The sequence below is a fragment of the Cucurbita moschata genome, unplaced genomic scaffold (genome assembly GCF_002738365.1).
Source record: "Cucurbita moschata cultivar Rifu unplaced genomic scaffold, Cmos_1.0 Cmo_Scf00013, whole genome shotgun sequence".
Taxonomy (NCBI): Eukaryota; Viridiplantae; Streptophyta; class Magnoliopsida; order Cucurbitales; family Cucurbitaceae; genus Cucurbita; species Cucurbita moschata.
Genome location: NW_019268529.1, coordinates 1,295,483 through 1,311,294, shown reverse-complemented (window position 1 = coordinate 1,311,294; position 15,812 = coordinate 1,295,483). Strand labels below are relative to the sequence as shown.

The 15,812-nt window shown below is 34.5% G+C and overlaps 3 protein-coding genes across 6 annotated transcripts in view; 2 read left to right on the top strand and 1 right to left on the bottom strand.

The window, feature by feature from the left end:
• The first annotated feature begins 59 nt into the window (after positions 1-59).
• On the top strand, positions 60-6,079 carry LOC111451422 (RNA polymerase I-specific transcription initiation factor RRN3-like). The gene is made up of 16 exons (XM_023091838.1): positions 60-314; positions 417-599; positions 738-821; positions 930-1,001; positions 1,071-1,142; positions 1,240-1,476; positions 2,311-2,421; positions 2,519-2,632; positions 3,007-3,129; positions 3,236-3,304; positions 3,433-3,539; positions 3,699-3,782; positions 3,900-3,987; positions 4,559-4,678; positions 5,114-5,298; positions 5,475-6,079. Exons 2-16 carry the CDS (start codon positions 486-488, stop codon positions 5,779-5,781), a joined length of 1,887 nt encoding a protein of 628 aa, XP_022947606.1. The 5' UTR covers positions 60-314; positions 417-485; the 3' UTR covers positions 5,782-6,079.
• An 839-nt stretch (positions 6,080-6,918) lies between these two features.
• On the top strand, positions 6,919-11,633 carry LOC111451507 (T-complex protein 1 subunit gamma-like). Its single transcript, XM_023091965.1, has 13 exons — positions 6,919-7,101; positions 7,324-7,385; positions 7,466-7,538; positions 7,756-7,823; positions 8,005-8,074; positions 8,352-8,420; positions 8,504-8,575; positions 8,811-8,884; positions 9,292-9,954; positions 10,041-10,166; positions 10,496-10,600; positions 10,700-10,774; positions 11,175-11,633. Exons 1-13 carry the CDS (start codon positions 7,077-7,079, stop codon positions 11,358-11,360), a joined length of 1,668 nt encoding a protein of 555 aa, XP_022947733.1. The 5' UTR covers positions 6,919-7,076; the 3' UTR covers positions 11,361-11,633.
• Positions 11,634-13,178: 1,545 nt separating this feature from the next.
• Positions 13,179-15,812, bottom strand: part of LOC111451787 (eukaryotic translation initiation factor 6-2) — a 4,218-nt gene continuing 1,584 nt past the window's right edge. For all 4 annotated transcript variants that reach the window (XM_023092333.1, XM_023092336.1, XM_023092334.1 and 1 more), the window contains exons 2-8: positions 15,497-15,572; positions 15,259-15,355; positions 15,033-15,118; positions 14,858-14,902; positions 14,026-14,156; positions 13,724-13,834; positions 13,179-13,618 (exon numbers count right to left, since the gene is read on the bottom strand). In XM_023092333.1, coding sequence (XP_022948101.1) covers positions 13,361-13,618; positions 13,724-13,834; positions 14,026-14,156; positions 14,858-14,902; positions 15,033-15,118; positions 15,259-15,355; positions 15,497-15,506 — 738 coding nt within the window. In that variant the 5' untranslated portion in view covers positions 15,507-15,572 and the 3' untranslated portion in view covers positions 13,179-13,360. The remainder of the gene's footprint in view (positions 13,619-13,723; positions 13,835-14,025; positions 14,157-14,857; positions 14,903-15,032; positions 15,119-15,258; positions 15,356-15,496; positions 15,573-15,812) is intronic.

Here is a 15,812-nt window from a genome sequence, read left to right as displayed (position 1 = left end):
TATTATTTAATTTTTATTTTAATAATTTATAATTTTCTTTTTAGAGCTTCTGGTTCTTCTCAGTTTAGGTTTAGGGTTGGCTTTCAGACTTCCAGACTCCCTCGCTTTCCATAACAGCCGCCGACGCCCTCCACCTGCCGGACTTTAGCTGCCTAGTTCCACAGACGTCGACGTTGCAGTTTCCGTCGCCGCCGCCGCCGACGCCCACTTTTCTTTCTTCTCTCTCTCTATCTTTCTCTCTCTGCTGCAACCACACGGCGGCACGCTAGTCGAAACAAGTATTTCGGTTTCGTTTGATTGTTCTAATTAGCGGGGTATATTTATTTACCTTCATACCAAACTTGTTTGTTCTTTACGTTTTTGTTTCTCCAATTATTTTTGTTTGAATCTTTTATTCAGTTGTTCTTTTGTTTCAGGCTTGAACCTCGCCCTATTCCCAGGCCCCACTGTGGCAGTAGGATCTCAGTAGGGTTTGGGTAATAATCATGGGGATGGAATTGGAAAATGGCCAAGCTCAGTTCCAGGATATGGAGGGCGTTAACTTCACAGATTCTCAGTTAGTTGATTTCATCAGGGGGTTTCTTAGTTCAGTGTCACTGGTATTGTTCCATTAACACTGTTATTTTTTCTTTACTAAAAAGAATGGTTTTTAAATCTTTGAGTTGCACGATATGCTTCCAAGTTCTCGCTGCTAATCAATTTATGAATTACTTACAGTAGCTTTTCAATTGGTATAGGGAAATACTGATGGGTATAACCAGCTTGTTGGTGTTATACACCATAGGGAACGACTATCCCCTGATGAGGTTGCCTTGCTCGTGGTATGAACTTACTAGCTCTTAATTCACCTGATCACAGCTGTTTTTGACCAATGATGCGAGATTTAATTCCATACTAACTAGCTTTTAATTCACCTGATGCACTAACAGACATGTTTGAAGGCACTATGTGGAGCAGTTTCTTTTATAGACAACGCTCTCCATGAATCTCTGCTTGCAGGAGTAAGTTTATCACTAAACTCCGTGTCTGTATCCTGCACTTTTGTTGTTGTAATGGAAGTTCTGTTTCAGATTTTTAAAATGAGCTTATGGGATTATGGACCTAACGTGATGGATGCCCTGGTTGAACTTATAACATCCCTGGTACAAGCATTTATGATACTATAACTCTCACACTCTTTCTTGAGGTTCCCTTAATAGTTCCATGATCTCCTGACTTTTTGTATATTTAATGTTTCAGGCCGTTTCAAGTGGAAAATATGTGGATTCATGCTTGGATATGCTTGTTAATAATTTCATGCCGCCCCATTACTACAAGGATTTACTGAAGAAACCACATGGTCTTATCAGAAAGGATGAAGTTTTTTCTCGAGTGCACACAGCTTTAAAAGACATCTCGGACTTGGTGCCTCTTGCACCTTTGAGATTAGAGCAAATAGTTGTCAATAAAATGCAGAGAGTCTTTTTCAAAGAATCTGTGAGTTGAATTTATAGCTTAAAGTTGCCCAAGAGGAATCTAAATGAAAATTGTGCTTATTTCTAACTAGTTATCTTCAGTTTAAATTATCATTTTGGTTTTCGTACTTTGGTTTCCTTCAATTTTAGTCCTTGTATTTACAAATGTCAAATTTTAGCTCCTATGTTTTCAAAAAGAAAAAATCTTAAAATCAGTCATTCAATGTTCAATTTTTATTGAAATTGGTTAAATAATAATAGTACAATAGATACTAAATATTTTTTGAAAAATCTATGAATAATTAGTTTTATGATTGCATGTTTTGTAAAGAAAGTATTGCTAATTATAGTTATTTTTTCTACCCAAATTTGACTTTTTCATGACCATCGAATGACTTGGAAATTTTGTGTGAAGCTGAATGCCCTTTTTTTGTTTCTATGCTTTGGCAGACTGAAATTTTTTATTCCTAGATTTATTTCTTTAAAGGACCCTTCAAAATATACAGTTTGAACTGGAACAATACCTGTATGATTTGTAGTTGAAATATATTTACTAAATGCTAAATTTATTCAATCTTTGAACCTACAAAATCCTCTTCCTATTTTTACGAATCAATGTGTAAATATGAACTGGATGGCATAAACCATAAAAAAGTCAGATATCATAAAGATGGTTACATATTCAAAGGCTCTCGTCAGATGCTTCTTGCTTGCTTAAGATAGAGATTGCTTCGATTTCTTTCTGGAATATTTTCTAAAAACTTACTTTTTATTTCACCTTCAAAACATTTGCACCCTTAGTTAGAAATTTGTTTTGTGGTTGTCCTCCACTTACATCTGTTTAACCTTAATGTAGTTGACCTCAGTATATGTGGAGAACATGTTGAGGTTGGAGAAAGGTTCATTGAGCGAATTTGTTGGGAGAAAGATCTTAACAGCGCTGGTAGATAAGCTTTTAGATTTGGATGTAAGTCTAAACAAATATTTCAGTGAATAAGTTGTTTGAATTCACATTTGTTTATGTGATCACTGAAGAATTATAATGAATTTTAACCCTCTGGCAGGTGGAGATTGGGTGGGATGATATCTTACAAGATGATTTCAGTAAAGGAATCTTTGAGATTGAACTTGAAGATGATGATGAAATTACCGATGATATTAATGAGGATTCTATTGAGGTAAGATACAACGTCTAGGCTGGATAAAGAAATATATTTCTTCAACTAAGTTGTAATGGCACTCGATCCCTTTTTTAGCTTCCCTTCTTCATTGTTTTGTCTCATTTGTTTGTTGTGGTTGGCATTTGTTTCATTATTCTCTTTACATACAAATTCTAATCTTCTAGTATATGTATTAACGGATCTGAAGTAAAAGCTAAATATCGTTGGGGTCTGCAATACTTAAATATTTTATCAAAGTCATGTTTTTTTCAAACATTATTCCATTTTGGTTGAAAAATTACTTACATGTTTTCCTTCTGCTATATGTTTTGATTATATTTCTTTTATTCATGTTGTTATTTGCTGGGCTGAATTTGAGCTTATTTTGCCAGCTTCCTAGCGAACTAAGTCGTAAGAGCTTAACTGGAAATGTGATTGCTGAAACTTTAGATAGTTTGATCGTTCTAACATTTGAACATCTTGAATCATGTGAACGTGATGGACGATTGAATGAGGTACGTTCTGTGTAGTTTATTTCATTTTCCTTTTTATTTGTTCTCAATTTTTTTATTTATATTGCAAATGAGTAATTTTTCCATGTTTCTTTAATGTGGTGGTTAGGTTTTTGAAATTTTACTCCTATCTTTTCAAAGAACTGTTCTGACTGCTTACAAGTCTAAATTCGCCCAGGTAATTACATGCCCTTGCCCCTTATTCTGTGCCGTTGCTTATTTACTCTGGCCCAGTGAGCCTTCATTTTATATATTTTTTAAAAAAGGTGGAAACTGAATCACACTTTTGATGTTTTTTCTTGGCAGTTTGTCATATTCTATGCTTGTGCATTAGATCCGGAAGTTTGTGGTGCAAGATTTGCCGTTACCCTAGCAGATATGTTTATTTCATGCAATGATCCTCCACTTACCAGGTATTAAAAAATCTTGTGAAAGCTATATTCTCTAGCGTTTGTGAGATTCGGAAAAGATCTGATACTGGTGCCGACGTAGTTAATTTTGCCCTGTCTTGTACACATTTTCATTTTTTATATGAATGAAATCAAGGAATATATTTTTGTGGTATTGTGCAGGATGAGTGCTGTTTCATATCTTGCGAGCTATTTGTCTCGTGGGAAATTTCTGTCAACCTCTTTGGTTACCACTATATTGAAAAGGTTCACTTGTCAATATTAACTATGTTTCTGTGATGAAAAACATGAAACTGATAAAATTAAAGTGTGGAGGGTAAATTATTGTGGCTTTAAGTCTAATTTTGCCTCTAATTTTTTCAGACTGGTGGATTGGTGTTTAGAGTATGGCAAATCGCAGCATGTTGACCTAAACCCAAAGGCTCATAAAGTATTTTATTCTGGTTGCCAGGTATGCAATGTTTGGACTTGTTTTGCTAGATGCACGTATCCTAAAGCACATAGCATTATCCAATAGCATAAATGAGCATATATGGGTTCCCAAATTCTAAATCATACATTTATATACATACATCATGCTCAACATGCTCAAACAAGGGATAGTATATCAACTAGGGTATAATGGAAAACTTATGAACATATTAACTCTGTAAGAGTTCACAATTTTGCACTGTGGAAAGGTACGAAACTAAGTATAACTTATGAACATATTAACTCTATAAGAGTTCACAATTTTGCACTGTGGAAAGTCACGAAACTAAGTATCGTGCTAAACCTAGCACAAACAAGTTTCATAGGCTTAGCAAACTAGCTTAACTAGGCTTCTAAACACGATTTATAATCATTTGTCCAGTGTCTTAATGTCGCGTACAAGTATTTCTTTAAATTTAGTCAATGTGGTTACATATTTGTTTGTCAACTTCTTGAGCTTGGTTTGGGTCTTTAGGAAAGCTGGCATACTAGCAGTTTTTTGTTTACACTCTGATTTAATGGCTTTTTATCTGTTAATTTATTTTCCACAGGCCATAATGTATGTGCTTTGCTTCCGGATGAGATCGATTTTGGAGATTCCACGGCTTAAGTCACAACTTCTGCTTATGCCTATAGGTCCAATCTTGACACATAGATTGGGCCCACTGAAGGTATATAATTTGTTGATCCCTTGATCTTTTATTGTCTTCATTTATTTATTTTTCTTGGATTTGTCTGTTTGTTGTTCCTTGTACCTAAAATCAATGTTAAACGAGGTAAATATTTTCTGTATCCCGAGTAAGCATATGGACTCTGCTGCCTGAAGCATCAAATTTTAAAACGTCATTACTTTTCGATTGATGCGATAAAACAATGATCACCCTCATAGCGTACCTATGCACTAAGGTACAAATGTTTAGAAGTTCATATTTTGGCTTTGGAGCTTGACATCTTTAATTATAATTGCCACTCATAGATATCGGGACTCTCTGCTATAGCAGTGTGATGTTGTCATGAACCTCCAAATAAATTTGAACTGCTGCCTGAAACTTTGTTCTGTGCAATTTTCTTTTACAAATGTTATTCAACGCATTTTTATTCAACAGGTTTGCCTACCTTCTATTGTCGAGGAATTTCTTCGGAAAGCAAATGATGCCAATTTATTCACACCATCAGAGACTTTTATATTCAATGGTTTGCTGGAGTCTGAATATTCAAAGACTTTTGGTGGAATGGAAAGACTTGACATGTTTTTCCCATTTGATCCTTGCCTATTGAAAAGATGTGACAGGTTATACTCTTTAATATTTATTGATACTTCTTTATTAGCCTTTTAAGACAAACAGAATTGATAAAAGCATCACATTACAAATAACATACAGTAGGATATAAGTTAAAATCATTTTGCTTATTGTGAACCATGCTCAAAAGTGACTGATAGTTTGTTGTTCCCCTTCGTTTATGAAGATATCTTCGACCATATTTTGTGTATTGGTCGATGGTTAGACCTTCGTATGACGAAGAAGAAGACGACAACGAAGGTAGCAGTGACGAAGATGTTGCTGAAGTTTTTCCAGATAGAATCGAGGAAAACCTTATGGATGATGAAGCAATGGCAAGAAGCTACGATGATAGGGAATTCGATCTCGATGAATTTGATTCTGCATTAAACAAAATGTCCATCACACCAAGAAATTCTATTCAGTACAGGCGAGATTCGGTTCAAATGCCCTCGCGAATCCTACCCTCCACAAGTCCAGGATCATGGTGGTAAGCAAGAATCTCATTTGGAATATAGGTATGTGGAATGCAAATGAGAATGGCTTGGCTTGGCTGAATGCAAATCTAGGTTTTGGGTTATTGGGGTTCGTGTTTATTTTATAAAATGTGTATGATAGGGTGATTGTTGTTGGGGTTCAGTTTTGTTCTCTGTCCTTTTTCTAGCTTTGCATCGCTTTTATGAGTAGTAATTAATTGCCCTTGCTTTTCTTTACGCTCCACGCTTGTAATAGCTGCAGCAAGTCATCAAATACAGCTATAATTTTGTTCATGTCTAAATGATGTCTTATTAGAAGTATTCTAAATGAACATAATTAAGAATGATAGGTTTTGAATGAGATCATAATATTCAATATATTTATTTAGTTAATTATTGATCATAGGTTTTTAATGAGATCATAATATTTAATATATTTATTTAGTCAATAAGTGATATTAGAGGTAAAAATGATTTTTGTAGTTGATTAAATATATATGATATTTTGAGAAATTGATCAAGTATAATGTTGCACGATAAAGGTAGGTAGATGAATAAGTTCAAACATGTTTTCTTGAGTCGTTCTAGGTCTATTAAGATTAGTATATACCTTATATTTAAATTAGTAATTTAAAATTTAAATGATATCAAAATTAGTATATGTATATATATTATATTTATTTATTTATTATGAGATTGTATGACATTTAAATATATTGTAAATAAAAAATATATGTTGTTTAATATTCAAAATTTTTATTTTAGACGACTAAATATAAGTCTAAAGACTTTTTGATGAAACTAAAAATTAATTATGAAATAAAATAACTATACCTTTATTTTTTTAATTAATAATAACTAAGTTCTTTATTAATTAGATTACAATTATATAATTTTTATTTATTTGAACCCAACTCTTCGTAAAATCGGGATTGTTATTTTTTTTTTTGACCAATACAACATTATCTCAATTTAAAAAAAAAAGAAAAGAAAAAAAAAACACTAATATTTGCATTGCCATATTTTCAATTTTTTTTTTTTTTTTTATTGTTTAAAATTTCACTCACATTTGTAGCATTTTATTTTATTTTATTTTTATGAAATAAAAAAAATGAAGAAAAATGTGAAATAGAGAGAGGACGAGGTTAGAGAGGGAACCGAAAAATTGAAGAGAGAGAGAGAGAGAGAGAGAGAGAGTGTTTGTTGCTCTCAGTCCGAACTTAGAAGCCTGAGCCTTTCTTCTTCTTCTTCCACCTTTCTAGGGTTTTGGCGTAGGGTTTTCGACGTCCGTATCTCCATCGAAGCCAGCGACGATGCACGCTCCAGTTCTCGTTCTCAGTGAGCCTCTTTATCTCTTTTTTGTTTTTCATTTTGTTTTCTTCCATGATTTCGTTTTCTGTTTCTTCGATCTCAAATCGAATGGGGACTGTGTTGATTTTACTAGCTATTTTGAATGTTTTCCGAACATTTTGACTGCTCGATTTATCTGCATCTCCTTGTTGTTTTTGATTCTGTGTGTTAAGACTTTTGAACTGTTTTGTGTGTTGGTGAATTGAGCAGAAGATTCTTTAAAACGTGAGTCTGGAACCAAGGTTCACCATGCTAACATTCAGGCTTCTAAGGTTTGTGTAATTTGCTTCTTCTTACATTTACTTCTTTCTCAAGTTCGTACCATTTCGTAGCATTTTCATTTGGCTTGCAGGCTGTTGCTGATATCATTCGTACCACGTTGGGGCCGAGATCTATGTTGAAGATGTTACTTGATGCTAGTGGAGGTGTTTCCATTTTTTCCCCCTTTTCTTTCGAAAAAAAAAAACAACTTAATGGTCAGATGGAAAATGAAACTATTTTGATATTGCTATCATAAGCTGATATTATTCTGTCAATGGTTAATTGTTTCAATTAGCATCCAGTTATTCGCATCTTATGAAAATTGAAACGAACATGGTTTTGTTAGTTTGTCTTCCTGACTACTCTCTCTGGATTCAACAGGAATCGTTGTCACCAATGATGGAAATGCCATTCTCCGGGAGTTAGATATTGCACATCCTGCAGCAAAAGTATGTTTTCTACCAATTTTCTTTTGCTCTATTTCTAGCCTTGTACCCTTGTATTGTTTGCTATGTTCCTTTTTTTTTATCTTACCAAATTAGGGCTTGTACCTGTTACTTCCCTTCTTTTTTTACTTTTCTGTTTGTTGCTTTACCGATTTGGCATGACCTGGCTTTTTGCTGCTGACAGTCGATGATTGAACTTAGCCGGACACAAGATGAGGAAGTAGGAGATGGAACTACATCAGTTATTGTGCTTGGTATGTATTGGACCAGTGTATAATGCTTTAATTTTTGCGAGAGAGCAATTAACCATTGATCTATTCTGAGTGGGTTTTCAATTTTGTTTTTCTTGTATGGGGGAGTATTTTGGGATGTTTGGTGGGGACCTCTCTCTCTCTCTCTCTCTCTCTCTCTCTCTCTTTCCCTCCCTTTTGGTGATTTAATCTTTACATAATGACGATACTCGTTGACTTGATTCTCTCTCTCTCTCTCTCTTTTCTGTCTTATTCGAACTTTTAATTTTGAATGTTGAAGCTGGTGAGATGCTTCATGTTGCTGAGGCCTTCATTGAGAAAAATTATCACCCAACAGTCATTTGCCGGGGTAATTTTCATTTTCCTGCTGTTGGTTTCTTCTTGGATATTGATCATAATGTGGTCATTACCAACTTATTTTCTTTGCTATAGCCTACAATAAAGCACTGGAGGATGCACTTGCCGTGCTTGATAAAATCGCAATGGACATCGATGTGAAGGATCGTAAGTTACTTGAATGTCCTTATACATTTCAGCTGTCGTGTGAAATGGCTACCGCATATCATGTTTTCTAATTTAGATGCCAGATGCTGTAATTACTCAATATTATAATCAGAGAAAATACTGTTACTTCGATATATTTCCTCTCAAACAATTTCTGTTTATTTTTCTTCCCATCTAAGCTTATGTGACACTAATTGTAAATCTCTACCTTACTAATGAGACTATCGTGTGGCAGGCACTGCTATGTTGGGACTGGTCAAAAGCTGCATAGGCACTAAGTTCACAAGTCAATTTGGAAATTTGATCGCTGTAAGATCCTATTTCTTCTGCCTCGTTGATATTGTTGTGCAATTTCTGTTTACATATTTTTCTAATCTTCGATCATGATAAAGTTGTAATATGCTCCATCTCTATAATAGAGCTTTATGAATTTGTTGGGGAAGAAAAACTTAAAATGTTGATTGTTTGGCTGTTCTTTGATCTTCTTGTTCAATGAGGATGAGATCTTTATATTCATTGTTAAATTTTTAGGAGGGACTTATCTAGATCTGTTGCCAGATTTATTTTCATTTTGCAACACATATCACTGTGTATACACGGTTAGAATCTTATTGGTAGATAGTGCAAGTTTTCTAAAACATCTAAAATTTTCATAAGATAACTAGTGGAATGTTGAGGTTTTGTATATTTAGCTATGTTATTGGTCATTTTTCCAGGACTTAGCAATCGATGCCACTGCAATTGTTGGTGTCGATCTTGGCCAAGGCTTACGTGAAGTAGACATCAAGAAGTACATAAAGGTTGAGAAGGTTCCAGGTGGACAGTTAGAAGATTCAAGGGTTCTTAAAGGAGTGATGTTTAATAAGGATGTTGTTGCCCCCGGAAAAATGAGAAGAAAGATTGTCAATCCACGTATTATTCTTCTCGACTGCCCCCTAGAATACAAGAAAGGTGAAAACCAGACAAATGCTGAGTTGGTCAGAGAAGAAGATTGGGGAATCCTGCTGAAAATGGAAGAAGAGTACATAGAAAACATATGTGCACAGATAATCAGATTCAAACCTGATCTGGTTATTACAGAGAAGGGCCTCAGTGATTTGGCTTGCCATTATCTGAGTAAAGCTGGTATCAGTGCAATTAGAAGGTTGAGAAAGACTGACAATAATAGAATAGCCAAGGCATGTGGTGCTGTAATTGTGAATAGACCTGATGAGTTACAGGAATCAGATGTTGGGACTGGTGCTGGATTGTTTGAAGTTAAGAAGATAGGGGATGAATTTTTTGCATTTATAGTGGAATGCAAGGATCCCAAAGCTTGTACTGTGCTCCTGAGAGGTGCTAGTAAAGATCTTTTGAATGAAGTAGAAAGAAATTTGCAGGTAATTTAATCTTTCGTTGCAATGTTGGGAGGATCTTTTTGATGTTCTTTCCCATACTTAGCACATCTGTCATTTTCTTGATTCAGGATGCCATGTCTGTAGCAAGGAACATAATAAAAAATCCAAAACTTGTTCCTGGTGGCGGTGCTACTGAGTTGACTGTATCTGCTACACTGAAGCAGAAGAGTTCTTCTATTGAAGGCATAGAAAAGGTAATCCTTAATCCTTCGTGGAATGTGTTATCCTCTCTTTTCTTGAAATGTGGAATGCTCATAATCTACATGTTTAGCATGCATATTATTGGCTATTACCGATTTAATTGAAAACTGTCTTGATTTTTCGATGTCGATAAGTATTTTGGACCGACCTTGTATCTAGTGGCCTACCCATTACTTTGCCAAATTTATGGGAGTCATTGTTCTTTCACATGATTTATATCAAGCCCTTCACATGATTTGCTTGGTTTAGCTTTATTTTGTGGATTGCTGCCCTAGCTTTTGTGGTTAAATTGCAATTTGTTTCCCATGTGTGATTGAAACAGTGGCCTTATGAAGCTGCTGCCTTAGCTTTTGAAGCCATACCGCGAACTTTGGCACAGAATTGTGGGGTGAATGTAATAAGAACTATGACAGCGTTGCAAGGAAAGGTATTGAACTTTTGTTGTAACACATGATATGTTGTAGCCAGGCTTCATTTCTGACAACTATTATGTGTTGATTTTGTCTGATTTTCTGCCACTTTTTAGCATGCCAATGGTGAAAACGCATGGACAGGCATAGATGGAAACACTGGTGAAATCACTGACATGAAAGAGCGTAAGGTATGATTTCCTTTTCCTAGCCATAATCTTCCCTCTACCAAGGGTAACTTTTATAATAAATTAGGCCTCTTTACGTCCTATGTCCAAAAATTGAAAAACGATTCATGAGGTTTGAAAATTGTAAATATAGGGACTGTTGTCATTTGAACTAGTTTGAATGGAAATTTAATGCCTCTTTGGTCCTTAAGAGATTACTAACTTGTACATGCCCGACAATTTATGATGTTGAGTACTGTAACCAATATCTTGCTTGAATTCAATAGTAAATTCAGAAGATGACAATGACATAAGAGTTCTATTTTCCTCTTACATCCGTGCTGTTCTGGTGATTGTGGGTTTTGAATTATTATTTTTCCTTGGGACTGATCTAAGTTTTGCACTTTATCATGGCCTTATTCAGATTTGGGATGTGTATAATGTCAAGTCGCAAACATTTAAGACTGCGATAGAAGCTTCTTGCATGCTGCTGAGAATTGACGATATTGTTAGCGGCATTAAGAAGAAACAGGCACCAGGTGCAGGTCCATCAAAGCCACAAATTGAGACGGAAGCTGATGCAGATAATGAGCAAATTCTCCCCGAGTAAATTTTTTGTTCAAACTGCACTTTAACTTATTTGAGTTCTTCCATATATTTTGGGGGTAGTTTTCGTAGCCTTCCTATAGTGTTATCGAGCTGGCGAGAGCAATTGGGGTGGGTTCGATTCTTCAGAACTTTAAAGGTTCCTTGTGTTTTCTTAGGTTGGGACTTCTTAGATATGGTTAGCGTATGAATACAATTTTGTTACCACCGTTTTGTTTTTGGGTTGATGTTTGAGATAGTTATTTAATATTTCAATTTATACATGGAATTATGTTTCGCCACAAAAAAAACTCTCTTAAATTCGTCTAGAAGTGTGAGTACTGTTATGTACAAAACAGAGTTTGAGAACTTGGACGTGAGGAACTTGTTTACTTGGACGCACAGTGGCAAGTGTCTTGTTTAGAAACATAATAGTTTTGAACGGCTTGTCAACATGGTCTCTGTACTATGCTTGAATTTGGGATTTGTGGCATAATTTGTTTCTCTTTTCCCCTCCCTCTTGTGCTATGATAGATTTTGGAACTTTGAATTTGGAATTTGCTCTCTAACCTTAACTCTTCTGTAAATTATGGGATATGATTTCTTAGACAGAAGAGATGATACTTCACTCTGAATTAAGACTTCGCCAACAAACTTTGGAGGCTTGGTCTCTACTATTGCACATCATTCTTTCATTCTCAAAGAATTTAAGGTCATCTTGGTAGCTGTGTATCTTGTTTTGTAGCATTTTTATTTCTCCCCAAATCTACGGCGGTTGCATATTTTGCTCAATGTGGATCTTATAACGTAAAATAGTTAAATATAAATGTGGATATTTTATGATATTTAAATGTGACTCAGGTAAGATATTATATTAGATATTTAATTATACTATTTGACAAAAATTCTTCCAAAGTCACTATTCGGTTATATTAGATACAAAAATTCTTCCAAGAGTTATGTTAGATATTTAATTATACTAATTGACAAAAATTCTCTGGTCGAGTAAGTTGATTAAAAACTCATCAAATCTTTTTCCATATTTAAGTTATAATTATTTTCTGTGTGGGTGGACTAAAAAAAAAAGATAATCAAAACAAATTTCGAAGTCATTTAAAAAGAATTTTTTTTAAAAAAAAAGAGACAATTTGACAACTTAATGTGTTTAACAATGATCAAAAGTGCTTTTTAAATTTTAATAAATAAAAAGTAACTTCAAAATTTTGAAATAATTTAACATGTATTTAAAAAAAAAAAACAATGGAGAGATATTATTAAAAATAAAGACTTCAAAGTAATTACTTTTTTAATATGGTGCAACAAAAAAAATTTGTTATTTGAATCGCTTTCAGAAAAATATAAGATATCTTGTAGAAAAAAACATGTAACATATAAAAACATTATTATTAAACCTATTTATTTTTTTTAAAAAAAAGTGCTTAAACATACTTGCCTCCTAATTTTCACCTTTTGGTTAACATTAGTAGATAACATCAATTTACTTGGAATATTTTCTCGCATTCATCCGGTAAAAATAACACCAAATTTTCAGAGAAATGGATCCATTTCAAATAAAATATAAAAGCAAAAATACTGAGATATTTTTTTTAATTGATAAAATCAATTGGATTCAAGAAAAAATATCCAAAAAAGACTATTTTCTAGGTAAATGATAAAGTCAAGTATGATGAAAGTACCAACAAAAAAACGTAATATTCAAATTCCTTTGTTCCAAATCCAATTGAACTAAAAATCATAATTTTCCTGTTCCCCTACTGACCATATATCAGTTCCAACAAGTTCGAGGTTGCACGGTTATTTGTGGAACCACACTGAAACATATAGGTTTATAATACCAAAATATGGTTTCCCAATTTCGAATAAAACAAGCTATAAATGCAGAGTCGAATTTCATAATTACAAAGTTGTTAAATATGACAGAAGGAAAAGAGATAATAGTAATAACAATTAATAACTTACGCGCTTCTGCAACATCTCAGGTTTAGCAGAAGATATAAGTAACTTTCACACATAACTGTCTATTAGCGACTTCCTCATCTCGTCAACAATGGAGCTTGGTTGAGCCTCTCTCAATTTGAAAACGCTTTCAACGACCGATAATTCGGTGGCAGTTGTGTCTGAACCACAGAATGCAGTCCAGTCATTGACAATCAATCCAGCAGCAATCACTTCACTTCCACGATTCACAGTTCCAGCAACCAACGGGACCTGAAGAAGAGTCGATAGTTCGTCCAAATCTTCAATAGATGTATGTGGATGAACCTGCAGAACGTTTGCACAATTCCAAGTTTCAGAGAATTTTTAACATGAAGTTGAAAACAATGAGACAACACCTTGTTAAAAAAGCATAGGAAGGGTGAAAATTACCAAGCCACCCCTATTCGTGAAGCTACAGTAGCTTCCCACGAGAACATTACCAGCAACTGTCTGCCTAAACACCTCTACTCCAAGAACATCAGCAATGAGCTCTTCAGTTTCCTAACAAGGGATAGGAGAACATGTTACTAAGAGCTAAATCAGTCTTGAGTTACGTTATATATAATTTTTTTATTTTTTATATATAAAAAGACGATCCACTCAGTGTCCGTCTTTATTTAGATATGTGCTCAACATTGACAATTGACAAAGCCCAACTAGAATTAATTTTAAGGAAGGATAAGAAAAAATACCCGGTCAAGATCAGTATGTGTGAGAGCAACATGATCATTACAAGCAATTGTATTCCCCAGAGCAGACAGTCTCTCTTGTATACGTTGAACAACAACTTGGTCAGGTAGACTGTTTCTCAAGTGCTGAAGTTCTTCAAAATGATAAGAATACAAACATAACGTCAATTTTGTATTTGGCATTACACATTACACATCATCATCACATTTTAACATAAATCAAAGAACATCCAGACGAGTTTTAAGAAAGACGGAACAAACTTAATTTCATAAAGCATCCTCACTACAGGAAATTGTATTGACACAAACTTAATAATGCCTACGCCTTCAGTTTCAGGTATCATGTGCAAGTCATGAAGGAAATAAAAGGTAGCAGTGAAAGACAACAGCAGAAGTGTTAATTTACAGATGTAGAAAGATGAAAATGCATATCAATTTGTTAGTGACTGCTAAAATTACATAAGAAATGTTTAGGCTTCACTGACACCACAAAAACAGAACCTCCAAACAGACATACAGAATTTAAAGTTTCGAACTCAGAACACGATCATAAATGAGAATAATTAGACTCTTATTGATCAAGGAGGTAACCATTTACAATTTTATCATGTAAACGGCCAGTCAGAATCTATGCTAAAACAATAGTATGACTGATCCTCCTGTCAAAGTTTTAGCAGGGGAGGATAAATTAATTTTAGTTCCATTAACTTCACTACAATCTCTCTCGCTTGTTAAAAGAGAGATAAAAATGTTCAAAGAGGCATAAGACTGCAGGTAATATACCCTAATTACAAATGAAAGGCGTAACATGACAAGAAGATAGAAAAAAGCTTGCCTTGGTCAGTAGTGGTATGGGGTACAAGGAGCCCATTTTTGTTTCCTGCAGTAAGGAATATAAAAAATGAATAACTGATATATTATATCAACATGCAATGCAAATTAGTATGGGCCTCGTATCATTATGGGAACCTAAGATGCTGAAAATAATGCGACAAAAAAATTTCACAAACCAGCACATAGACGGCCAATAATGCGAGTGCCGTCAATGGATGTTTTAACAACCGGAATGACACCAGCTAATTCAGCTTCAAAGGAACTAAACCATGCAAACAATGCGTGAGAAATCGGTTCCCATTCAAAGTAGACAACTTAAAGCGAGATTATTGTCTATTTTGATCTCTTAAGCAAAAGATACAGAAGCATGATCAGGAAACATGAGAGGAAAAAGAAAAAAACCTGTAGAAGTTCTCAGAGCCACCAATTGCAACCAAACAGTACGCATTAGTGAGTTTGGAGAAAACCCCAATTTCACATGAGTTCTCAAACATAAGCCCTGCAGAACAACAGCAAGTGAGAAACGCACTAGTTGACTCAAGCCCAATGAATATCATTCATTTAAAGATACAATAAAAGTAGCCTGAGAAGGAAACATGAACATGAGTAAAACAAGGAACAAAAAATTGGTGAGACTTACTGTTCGCCATGATTGCAAAAGACAATCAATCAACAACAACCTCCCTTGACGACAAATTCAGAGTCCCTTGCTACCCCTGCATAGTAAAAGGAAGTTAGATGTGACCCTCTCTCGATTATGTCAAGATAACTGAAGACCAGTAATGCTGGAATCACTTCCTCAGCTCAATTGACTAGTTGAGCTGGAAAAACAAAAATCATTGGCTAGACCGTGTTCAAAAAAACCAAAGTCTATCAGTTTTCCATTATTCATAACCAATGATATATCTTACGCTTACACAAAGATTCCACACTCCAAAAAAAAAAAAAAAAAAAAA